This window comes from Mustela nivalis (assembly GCF_964662115.1).
Source record: "Mustela nivalis genome assembly, chromosome: 15".
NCBI lineage: Eukaryota > Metazoa > Chordata > Mammalia > Carnivora > Mustelidae > Mustela > Mustela nivalis.
The window spans coordinates 8144372-8157010 of record NC_139034.1 but is presented as its reverse complement, the minus strand read 5'-3'; the positions used below and the strand labels follow the sequence as shown (position 1 = coordinate 8157010).

The 12639-nt window shown below is 39.0% G+C and overlaps 4 protein-coding genes across 7 annotated transcripts in view; 2 read left to right on the top strand and 2 right to left on the bottom strand.

Moving 5' to 3' along the window:
• MTMR6 (myotubularin related protein 6) overlaps positions 1–12639 on the top strand; it is an 821484-nt gene that overhangs the window by 514264 nt on the left and 294581 nt on the right. The gene's annotated exons all lie outside the window — the stretch shown is intronic.
• The window catches only part of LOC309848512 (uncharacterized protein), a 321975-nt gene that overhangs the window by 112781 nt on the left and 196555 nt on the right, over positions 1–12639 (bottom strand). The window lies entirely within an intron of this gene.
• LOC309848517 (ral guanine nucleotide dissociation stimulator-like) overlaps positions 1–12639 on the top strand; it is a 729203-nt gene that overhangs the window by 523840 nt on the left and 192724 nt on the right. The gene's annotated exons all lie outside the window — the stretch shown is intronic.
• LOC309848522 (ubiquitin carboxyl-terminal hydrolase 12-B-like) overlaps positions 1–12639 on the bottom strand; it is a 176695-nt gene that overhangs the window by 26052 nt on the left and 138004 nt on the right. The window contains exon 3 of the mRNA XM_082700224.1: positions 4350–4551. Within this exon, the coding sequence (XP_082556350.1) occupies positions 4350–4551 (202 nt within the window). The remainder of the gene's footprint in view (positions 1–4349; positions 4552–12639) is intronic.

Below are 12639 nucleotides of genomic sequence, written 5' to 3'. Positions count from 1 at the left end.
GGGGACTAAATCAACATGTAAAAATGTTATGTGTTCTTCATAATTCAGAAATAGTTAGCTTTCATTAATACAAAAATCTTTTACGCTCTTTTGGAGAAACAGGATTAAGATGAACATGGAAATTATTCACTCACATCTATTTAACAGGTGTTATTTGTAATAATTTCCACACTTAAGGAAGACCAATCCTTAAATATATATTTTCACATATTTATATCAGTATCTCTCTGCATCACCTGAAGCATCGCTAAGCACATACAGGTTTCTTGAGAATAAGGATCTTTTCTGTCTCATTCACTGCTGTATCTCCAGCACCCAGGACAATGCCTGCCACATATTTGGATGTGCTTGGCATTGTATGAATGAACGAACGAACGAACTACCAAATGAATAAACTACCAAATGAACAACAGGGGCGGAAACAGCTACGACAACATGGGAAGAAATCTGGGCCCAAACAATAGCGTGAACTACCTGTGCTGTTAAGACCCAGTGAGTCAGAGCACACAGCTACACGTGCCAGCTGATGGGACTTTCAAGCCCCCCAGAAGTGATCCCAAGCCAAGTCACTGCTAGGTAGCACACAAGTAGCTCATCAGTCTGTGTTTTGAGTCTTCTAGAATGGTAGAGTGGCTATGGGAAGTTGGCAGTGTAGAATGGAGGGCTTTACTTCTTACCTAGGTTAGTGCAACAGCCTCCTGGCTGGCTTCCTGGGCTGTACTCATGTGACCCATGCCGGCTCATGCTACCACACCACCCAGCAGCCAGATCAAAACACATCACCCACCTGCTCAGCAAGCCTAACCGCTCACCATGGCTTTCAAATTAAAGCCCAAGTTCTAGGCCCTTGCCTTTTTGCTCTTACTCCACTCCAGCCACATAAATATTCTTGTCATCCTTCAAGCACTCAGGGCAACTGCAATTTTGATTCCATCCACTTGGAACGAGTTTGGCTCGTATTTTCCAATGGCTTCTCACTTCAACTCTCTGAACTAACATAACTGATCAACTCCCTTTCCACGTTTTTTTTTTTCATGGAGATAACACATTAAATTACATGACTATTGGTCCTCTCCACTAGTTCCTGGCCGTCAACAGAAGCTAAATAAATAATAGTTAATCAATTCAAACTTTCAGCTAGTTTCCCATCATTAGGGAGAACACATTTATGGAGCAAGTCTTATCACACTGTAAAAGTTCTATGCTATGATTAGGGAACATGAAATAAAATTTTGAAACCAAAAATCCATTACTGAAATTAAAACAGTTTCTTCCCAAGTAATATCGAAATGATTAGCTATATAAAGTATCAGTGGTTAACACAATATGAAGCTAATATCGACTGCAAGTACAAAACATGACGTGTTTATTTACAGCATACCATGGAAGAAAACTGGTTTAAGAACAACAATCCAACAGTGAAAGTTAGTGGAAATTCTGAAATGGACAATATTCATTTTCGCCAGAGATTTAAACAAAAACAAACAAACAAACAAACAAAAACCCCAGCAAACATAAGGTCAGAAGGAGAGTTAAGCATGGATAGTCCATTAAATGCTCTTTAACTTGTATACTCTCCTCTACAAAATTATCAGGAAAAAAATCAAAAGGCAAAACTGTACTTCATACAAATGCCAGCAACATCAAATAATAAACATGCTTTTTTATTAAATACTGTATCTGAGGTATAGAAAAATGAAACAAAACTATGAGAGGATAAGTTTGGAATATTCACTCTGGAATCAATTTCATCAAACAAAAGAAGTCCACTGTAAAATGCACTCTGCCTAAACATTTAAAAAATTTTCAGAAAATACTGAATTATTAAAAAAATAATAAACACTGCAAAAACATTCCAGCTTTGACAAGCAAACGTATAAAGCCACAGAAACACAACTTTCAAAACACAGTAACTTGAGCTCTGTGTGCAGCGTGACTTACTGTAAATTTAAAAAGCCACTGCTCACTTCAGGACCATAGGCATGTACGTCCACCCAAAGTCCCCTGCTGGAACCCTAACCCCCAATGTGCCGCTCTTTGGAAGTGGGGCCTGGGTAGGACTTTTAGGTTTTTAAGACTGGGATTAGTGTCCTTTTAGGAAGAGACATGAGCAAGTTTGCTTCTCTCTCTTCACCATGCAGGGCACAGCAAGAAGACAGCCGTGTGTAACCAAGAAGACAGCCCGCAGCAGACGCTGAAGCTGCCGGCATGTTACTCCGGAATGTCTCAGCCTCCAGAACTGCAAGAAACCCCAGGCTATGGTACTTTTGTTACAGCAGCCCAAACTAAGAGCACATACAATAGATTAAAGAATAGGGTCAAGGGACCTCGGTGGCTCAGTGGGTTAAAGCCTCTGCCTTCGGGATCAGGTTATGATGCCAGGGTCCTGGGATGAAGCCCTGCACCAGAGTCTCTGCTCAGTGGGGAGCCTGCTTCCTCCTCTCTCTCTGCCTGCGTCTCTGCCTACTTGTGATCTCTGTCAAATAAATAAATAAAATCTTAAAAAAAAAAAAAAGAATAGGTTCAAGGGGCGCCTGGGTGCCTCAGCTGGTTAAGCATCCAACCCTTGATTTTGGCTCAGGTCGTGATCTCAGGGTCGAGAGACCAGGCTCTGCTTCTGAGCCCAGTGCCCAGCTCCACGCTCAGCAGGAATTCTACTTGAAATTCTCTTTCTCTGCCCCTTCCTGCCCTCAAATAAATCAATCTTAAAAAAATAATAAGGTCAAAAAAAATGCACTATTCACTGAAAAAGAAAATACTGTGTATTCTGTGTTTCATGTTTCTGATGCTGACCATTTCTAAAATACTAACAAAATCACTGAGAAAGATAGCATGTTCAAGTACCATGTACATCAATTTTCTACCAAGACAAAATCCCTGAAGTTTCATACCAATACAGACAAAATAACTTAAGGGACTTGAATCACTCAGCCAAACTCGAACAGAGCTGTATTTGGTGTTCTTAAAAACAGAAGATACTACACAGATTTCTAACTTAAGGAAATGTTTGGCTTTCATAGGGAAAACACAGAAAGATTTGTTTTTGTGAATGAATGATCAACTGCTTTGTATCTGTTTACAGAGGAAATGAACAAAATCTTTTAACAGGTGAATCAGATTCAGGAATAATAGCCTACTGCCATGTTATCTCAGTGTCTTCTTACACAGGAAACTGGATATGACCCAGGCTTATCTCAATTCATGGGATAATGAACAGTGTCCACGCAGTTAAGGACAGCATTATTCAATGGTGTGTTGGGTAACCAATCTTAAAGACGTCTCAAATATTATTTCTGTGGGCATCTTTTGGTAATAAATCAAACTAAAAATACCACTCAATTTTATTTCCAGAATGATTAAACTGGCTACATCAAACAAAACCCAGAATTCTACATGTGATTTAAATCCTGCTTGAGGGGCGCCTGGGTGGCTCAGTGGGTTAAAGCCTCTACCTTCGGCTCAGGTCGTGATCCCAGGGTTCTGGGATAGAGCCCCGCATTAGGCTCTCTGCTTGGCAGGGAGGCTGTGTCCTCCTCTCTCTGACTGCCTCTCCTGCCTACTTGTGATCTCTGTCAAATAAATACATAAAATCTTAAAAAACAAAAACAAAAACATAAAAACTGATGCAAATTTTTAAAAAAATAAATAAATAACTCCTACTTGAATTTTCTTAGGTAACATAACACAGCAGACAGAGTATGCGACTTAGATGGCAGAAACGTGTGAGACAAATCTAAAAGAAAAACACTGAAGAGAGAAACGAGAAGACAGGCTTAATCAGTAACTATTTTAAAAAGGGGGTCAGTGGAGTTAAAACCACCTACACCTACCCTAAGCCAAAAAGTTTCTGGAAAGCTTTTTAGCCTCTATTCTTTGCAGGGCTAAAGTGGGAGAGATCACATGCTCTCTAAATCAGGGTAGTGTAAAGATCCAATGGGTTAACAGACGTGAAACAGACATGAAGCAGACATGAAACAGACATGCTACTATAAAAACAACAGATAATGGGTGGAAGCCCCAACTTTATTCTCCATAGAACAGCCAAGCAGGCAAAAATAAATAAAAATAAAATAAAATAAAAAAATTATCATTTCTCATTTCCTGGCATACAGAATGTAATCTTTGTAGAACATACTTCCAACATTAATCATACCTCATATTAATTACTGTGTGATTACCTCCCTCACTGAACTAGCACTTCCTTCAAGACAGGAAGGTCAGCTTTGGTTTTTCCATGGCTAACGTACTTTCAGTCTTAGAAGATGCTCAGTCAGTGCCTGCTGAACTGTGGTGTGCTATTATTTACCCTTTCTGGTACGTAAGAATACGTTCAGAAGTAGAAGAATTACCATTTTCCTTCCGTAATCTTGTTATGAACTTCTTAGGAGGAATCTTCTTCAGAGTGGCTATGCTATGGAAGAGGTCTGCTAGGCAGGTAAGAAGGTTCTCCTTCTTCCTAGGTTGACACTTGTATGCTAGAACTTTTTCCCGAAATGGACGACAAAAATAAAGTGCTTGAAGAACTGAATTACAGTAGCAGGTATTCCCAAACTAGAATAGGAAAAAAAAAAAAAACCTTGTTAAATATGGGGCAACACATTTTCAAGAGAATGAATTTCCATGTATAGTTAAGAAAACAGAGAGAAGATAGGGAATTTATGGTCCTCATAAATTACAAGGTATCTGAGAGTAGAAATAATTATTCTGTCTGCTAATCTGCCATTTGAACATTAAACGGATGCTCCAGGCATTGGTTTCAGGTTAAAACAGAAAGAAAATATATGCACTAAATTTGGCCTTCATGAAAACTAATTTTAAAACTATACAGTTTAAACAGTAAGAGTAATTAAAAATCTTAGACTTCTTTATAATTCTTTTTTCAATTCCCATTGTTACATTGTAGATATTAAGCATTTCATATATTATACATTTTAAAATATAACTATCAAAAATTCTTTTGAAAAGACACAAAAGTGAGGTTTTCTATCAGATTCTTAAGTGCCATCAAAAAATAAAAACAAAGGGTCCCTGAGTGGCTCAGTTGGTTAAGCGTCTGCCTCCAACTCAGTTCATGATCCCAGGGTTCTAGCATTGAGCCCTGCATCAGGCTTCCCTGCTCAGTGGGGAGTGTGCTCCTTCCTCTCCTCCTGACCCTCCCCGCAACTCCCCCCCACCACCCACCACTCATGTTTGCTCTCTCTCCAATGAATAAATTAAAAAAATCTAAAAAATATTAATAATAAAAAGCAAATAAAATGAGAACCTCTGAAATGTTAGATTAAAAATTTTCAAGGGCACCTGGGTGGCTCAGTCGGTTAAGTGTCTGCCTTCTGCTCAGGACATGATCCTGGGGCCCCACATTAGGCTCCCTGCCAAGCGGGGAGTCTGTTTCTCCCTCTGCTCCTACCATCCATCCCCCCACACTGTGTTCTCTCTCAAGTAAATGAATAAATAAAAATCTTAAAAACAACAACAACTTTTCAGTATGCTAGCACAACCACCACTGAAATGCTAAGATACCTGCACATCACTCTTGATATATTACAAACAGACTTCAGGTGCATTGAATCCTCCACATGAACCGACTTCTTACCAGCCGTGTGTAACTACAGCCTACTGAACTTTAACGTCCTCCTCTTTAATAATGGGGGGAAATAATCCTACCTTAGGAGACAATGACACACAATTTGATCAACATTCATTGTCTTCCTTTTTCCTTCCCACTAAGACACACTGGTTCCCAAAGCGAGCTGACAAAACACCCATACGTTGATTGATGAGGACATGGGGAGACTTTGAATGTGGAAGAAGAGGGAAGAGGACACTTCTCAAAGCACTACCAGGCAGGGAGGTCACATCCTCACTAACCTAAAAAGCCTAGGCAGAGGAGACTGTTTTAAGGGGCAGTGTCAAGGTGCCTGGGTGGCTCTGACGGTTAAGCACCGGACTCTTGGTTTCTGCTCAGGAGCTGATCTCATCATGGTATCAGGCTGTGGGATCGAGCCCCAATTCAGGTTCTGTGCCCAGCGGAGAATCTGCTGGAGATTCTCTCTCCCACTGACCTACCCAACCCCAACTTGCACACACACTTTCTCTCTAAAAATAAGTATTTTTTTTTAAGGGTAATGTCAAACACATCCACAGACATGTACATTTACTTATATTTAAAAACCAGGAAAGATAAATTAAAAACTAATAAAAATGGTTATAGAGAAAGAGGAAGAGTAGAGAAGAATCAAAGTACCTTTTTAAAAATATTTACTTTGCACCAATCTTTTTTTAAACTAAATTAAATCGAAAATATCTCAGAGGAAAAAAAGAAATTCCTAAAGCTGAAAGGAAACATAGATCAGTGACACCTAAATGTTTATCCAGTCCGTGGGAGAACTACACAAAAAATTAGTTCGAGCAACTTTAAAACATGGAGTTTTTACTATCCATGCGTATTGAAATAGTCTAAGAATAAAAAGAAGAAATCTTTCTTTTAACAATTTCTTTTTTTAAGATTTTATTTTATTTATTTGGCAGAGATCGCAAATAGACAGAGAGGCAGGCAGAAGGGGAGGGGAAAGTCTCCCCACTGAGCGGAGAGCCCAATGCAGGGCTTGATACCAGGACCCTGAGATCATAACCTGAGCCAAAGGCAGAGGCTTAAACCCACTAAGCCACACAGATGCCCCTTAAATTGGAATTTAAAGTATTAGTATAAACTCGTGTTTGTGTATGTGTGTGTGTGTTTGTGTGTGTGTGTGTTTTCAACTTCTATCCACTGAAAGGCCTAGCAGCAACAAGTTTCCCTGGCACACAGATTGTAGTCTTTAAGAACCTTTTTCCCACAAAATGGAACTAGGATGTCTTACAGATATGGCTACACTAGGTCTGGGACAAGAAATATACAAATGTAGATCAGCCTGGAATATATTTTGTACCGATTCAAGAGCCAAATTTCATTCAAAAGAAATACTGCAATTGATAAAAAGCACATTAATCATATAAATATTTATGAACTAATAATGATATTTTATAAAACCTTTCATTAGACTCCATGGATGCTGTAAACTCATATATAAAAGGAGAACATCAAAGTTTTATCTTGTTCCCTCCCTCCCCCCAGCCGCGAGAGCTAGCACATGAGCACGGGGGTAGAGAGTAGGGGCAGAGGGAGAGAGAGAATCCCAAGCAGGCTCCACACCCAGCATGGAGCCAGGCAAGGGGCTTGATCACAGGATCCTGAGATCATGACCTGAGCCAAAATCTAGAGTTGAATGCTTAATTGACTGAGCCACCCAGGTGCCCCTTATCTTGTCTTTTTTATTTGAGAAAGAGAGCATGAGAAGGGGGAGGGTCGGAGGGAGAAGCAGACTCCCCACTGAGCAGGGAGCCTGATGGGGGACTAGATCCTGGGACTCCAGAATCACGACCTGGGCCGAAGGCAGTCGCTTAACCAACTGAGCCACCCAGATGCCCCTTATCTTGTCTTTCTTGTAAGAACTATAATTCACAGGGAAATAACGAGTTGATGAAGAAGGTCCAGCTTATAGAATAAATCCAGCTAATAAATTAAGAAGAAATGACTACAAATAATGGAGTAGGAAATAATTATCAATGGATACCAAAAGCGTTAGTGGCTGATGGGAACTTGAAAAACTATCTGAAGCCCCAGTGCACTACAAATTAAAAATGAACAGCCAGGACGCCTGGGTGGCTCAGTGGGTTAAATCACTGCCTTTGGCTCAGGTCATGATCTCGGGGTCCTGGGATCGAGTCCCATATCAGGCTCTCTGCTCAGCAGGGAGCCTGCTTCCTCCTCTCTCTCTCTCTCTCTCTGCCTGCCTCTCTGCCTACTTGTGGTCTCTGTCTGTCAAATAAAATAAATAAAATCTTTAAAAAAAAATAAAAATAAAAATGAACAGCCAAACCTTTGTCTCTTGCAGAAATATGTAGCAACTCTTAGGAAGAATTCCTGTCTTAAAAAACAAAAGTACTACATTTTTTTAAACTACTAAATTTCAATCACATGTCTAGACCTATCTACCAATTTACAAGATATTTAAGGAACAGAGAAATGAGTTAAACAAGACCACAAAAAAAAAAAAAAAAAAAGAACAGAACATGAGGCCCAATGAGAATATATGATTTTTACATTCCTATTGCTGGTCAGAGCCAAGAAGTGGTTTCCATAAAAACAAGTGCTTTGAAGGCTTTCTAGGTAAATGCTAAAAGAAGTAGATGAAAAGGAGATGATGCATTGGTACTACTGATAAATGTAACTCTGGATATACTTTAATAAAGCCTATCCGGGGGCTAAGTACACCTGCAGTAGAATCTACAGTATTACTGAGATTAATTTACCGATTATTCAGTATTAATTAGTCTGAAAAATACCAGTATTTGTATCACAGTCTAATGAAGCTAATGACCAACAAACTACGCCTCTGCCATCGGAGAGAAGATTCACTCTCCATCACTGGACACTTCTGTTAAAGAATAAGCAACAGGGATTTGAATGACTTCCACAGAGCAGGTAAAAGCAAAAGACAGCGTTTCACAGTATATTAGAAAAATTTATAATAAAGGCTGACCATATTATAAAAAAGAAGCAAATGGAATGATAAGCTACGGAACCAGAGGGAGTCTATTCTTTTGTACAGAATGCTGGGAGGTAGACTCCTGCTCATCTTCTGAACATAAGGCAATGAGTAACATTATAATCAGTTCTCTGGGGTCTTCTCTTATGGTCTTGCACTGATCTTCATCAATCCCATTAAAGAAAAATCAAAGCTTGAAACTACTACAATTTCTCCAGAACAAGCAGTAACTTTCGATCTTATTCATAACTCTGAAAATTTGTCTTCAGCTTCCCTGACAGTAACTTTCCTCCAAGTTCCTAAAACCTAAAAATGTATCTCTCTAGTGTGTAGCTTTCATGCAAAAGATTGTCTGCGATGATTTCCCCCACACTCCTGTTTCTGAATGCTCAATTTCCACAAAAGACATTGCTTTAAGGGTTGAAACCTACCCTATGTCTTCTCAGCTTGTTTTGAAGATCAAAGGTATAACCAGGTTCAAAATAAAGGGAAGCAAATTTTTAAAAGCCACCACTCTCCTCAAGGTCTGAGCATTGACTTTTTCAGTTGCTTACTGGACACAATGACATTCTCTACTGCCTTTTGCTCCTGGTTTTAAGATAAATGCCCCCTCCACAAATCTTTATCATAGCCCCATCACTAAGATTATCTTGAACACACATCCCTAATAAATACAAATAAAAATTATATGGTTCATCATATACATGAAAATACACTTTTATAAAATGTAAATTTATATACATAAAAATATACATTACATACAGTCAGCCTTTCAACAGTACAGGAGTTAAGGGTGCTAACCCCTCACATAGCCAAAAATCTGTGTGTAACTTTCACCTTCCCAAAAACTTCACTAATAACAGACTACTGCTTACCAGAAGCCTCACCTATAACAATTAATTAACACACATTTTGTATGTTATGTGTATTATATATAATAAAGTAAGCTAGAGAAAAGAAAATGCTATCAAGAAAATCATAAAAGAAAATACAATACTATACTGTGTACCAAAAAAAAAGCAAACCGCACATAGATGGACCTAGACAGCTCAAACCTGTGTTGTTCAACAGTCAACTGTGTAACAAATGTGACTGAGACAAAGTAAATATGTAAAATTTTTCTTATTTACATTAATTTTGTTTTCACTAAAAATTATTAATATTTAAGTGACAGCAATGAAACAAAGTACACCTTGTGATAAACTGTGGGCTACAGATTTTAATATTCGATTGCAGGTCTGAGTTTACGTTCAGTTATTTCTGAATGTGGCTTTAATGGCAATCAAAGATAGATACACAGATGCATAGACAGGTCCAAGGGGGAAAGTTTCCTTTATGGCCTTACTGTATTTTTGAAATTAAATTCTCCATCCTATCTACCAAATTTGTTTGAATTCACTGGAGTGATCATCGGCCTTGAAAGCAGCACCACTCAGCATCGAAGCAAACAGGCTCTGAAAGCAAACTGTCTAGGTCCAAGTATGCTTCTGCTCTCTGACCTCTGGAAACTGCCATGCCACTCCGCTTATCCGCGTCCTCGGCTGTAAACGGGGTTTGTAACACAAGGCCCACCTTCTAAAATCTTGAAAAGAACTAAACTAATAATCTACCTGAAGCACTAACAACAGTTCCCTGGCCTTCATCACGGCACTGTTATTTTTGAAACTATCTTTTTAAGTCATTTGACCATTTTGAAAAATTAGATTAACAGAAATTAAATCGTATCATCTCTAAATCTACCTTGAAATTGTACTAGTTTATAAACATATAAATGAATAAGAGACAGTTACACTGTCAACTCTTTAGTGCTATGGAACCTGAAGTGACATAGGACCACTTCACACATGGATAGAGTGTGGATACTAGTATCAAACATTTAATAAGAATTAATAAGGCTGGGGCCCCTGGGTGGCTCAGTCAATTGAGCATCTGACTATTGATTTCAGTTCGAGTCATGATCTCAAGAGTCCCGGGATGGAGTTCCACATCCGACGCCACCCTCCGGACTACACCCTCCGCGGGCTCCACACTCAGGGGGAAGTCCCTCTACCTCTGCCACCCCCCACCCACCTCTCTCCAGCCCCGGTTGGGTGCACACACTCTCTCTCCATAAAATGAATAAAAGAATCTTTAAAAACAAGAATTAGTAAGGCTTCGCTCTCATTTTTAGATAAAAATAAACATTAGTGATTCTGTAGTTCTTTCCACAGCCCAATCGCTCATCTTACGTATATCATTTGGAGACTACTGGTGTTTACCACCATTATGTTAACAGTATCGCCTAAAAAGAAAAGTTTTAAAACGTTTAAATGCTCCACTGTCCCCCGTGCTGGAGGCTGGTGACGATGATGCCTATCCTCTTCTAAGGATATGAACATCCCCTTCTAAGGAAAGACCCTCTTGCCCTACTACAGTTTGTTTAGGTGGCCCTGTTTTTGAACACTGTACCAACATGCCCCTACTCACCAGTCTCACCACAGCCAAGTGGACCAGATCTAAAAGTGTCCTTCCGTGTGCTAGTGGAAATGCATTCCTCACCACATACCCCTGAACTCCGCTGCCCCACCCTTTCTTACAGAAAATAACTTCTCTACATAAATTCTGCAAGGTTGTCAATCACAAACCCTTTCACAGACCCTGCCACAGGGCTGGACACTTGATCCAATCTCAGCAGAGGACTTGGGACACAGCTGTTCTCTCGGATCTAATGTAAACATTCTCTGGGATCTCTGATAATCTAACCCTCAAGTAGCCTATGGCCATCGGGTGGAGAGAAACAAAATGACAATCAATCAATTCAAACAAAAACAGAACCAAGACATTTGCGTAATCAACTTTATTCTTGAGGATGTCCTTTTATAACCCGCAAATGGAAAGAAAGTTTCATTTTTATTTGTCACTGTTCTTCACAATGCTCCTGTCCCCTGAACCAATTCGAACCAATGACCACTAGCCATTCAGGTGTAAAAAGCCTTTTGTAAGATGGTCTAGGAACTCAACTGTTATTTCGTAACAAAAATCTTAGGGAAAAACACCATCCACTATAAACTCACAAATAGATTTGCTGACGCGACATGTCTGTTGGCTCCTACTGTATTAGAAAATTAATATAGAACCATATCATAAAACAATGAGAAAAGACTATTTAAAAAGGTAGACTGTACAAAAGTAGGAAAGAGATACTGCTAACTGAAATCACCCCTTTTCTATCTACATACAAAAAGAAGTACTCACTAGCTAAAAGATATAAGGGGAAAAAGGCTATCTGGTTCATTGGATCAAAAGAATTCATTTTCAAAGAAGTTAGCTGACCCTATAAAGGTGACATTTAAGCAGGATATTCTGCTGCAACAGAAAGCTTTCAAAAGGCTACCGGGCCTACTCAAGATAGTTTCTGAACCCCCACTCCACAGTAGTATTCCTCCTGCTTTCTAATAACATCAGAAATATTAAAGCATTCACAAGAATTAAACCAACAGGAAATCCCCACTCAATGTATTACGTAAAGTACAGTGACAGACATCAGAATAGTAAGAAAGAACTGCCATCAAAGCGATCCTTTGTGAAAATATTCTTCCAAAAAAAGATCACTGCAACTGAAAGTAATGGAAAATAGGTTATACTAACAATATGCAAAGTAACCCCTATGTTGAATTTTCTGCCAGTTAATTAAACTGTGGTTATTTTTCTTCTGTCCATTAAAAAAAAAAAAAAGTCTGATTTTCTAAGTGCCCCAATACATGTACTATTTGCCAAAGGCAAGTGGTAGTGAATGATTGTGCCACTCACAAAAAGTCACAAAAAAAGCCAGTCACAAAAAGCCAAGCACAAAAAGGCTCCAAACAGGCAGTTCTGATAGAAACCCTTCTCGATGTAAGCTTTTTGTTAGAAGCAATTAAAATAAACCTTGAAAATGCATACTTAGCTAAGAGCATACTGATAAAAGAAAGAAAATACATGTGTGCTTCATTTTAACAAAATTCAATTATTGGAAAAGATAAATCAGAGTTCTTAAAGCAGTTACATTCCAGTGTTGTTTCAACACTAACTA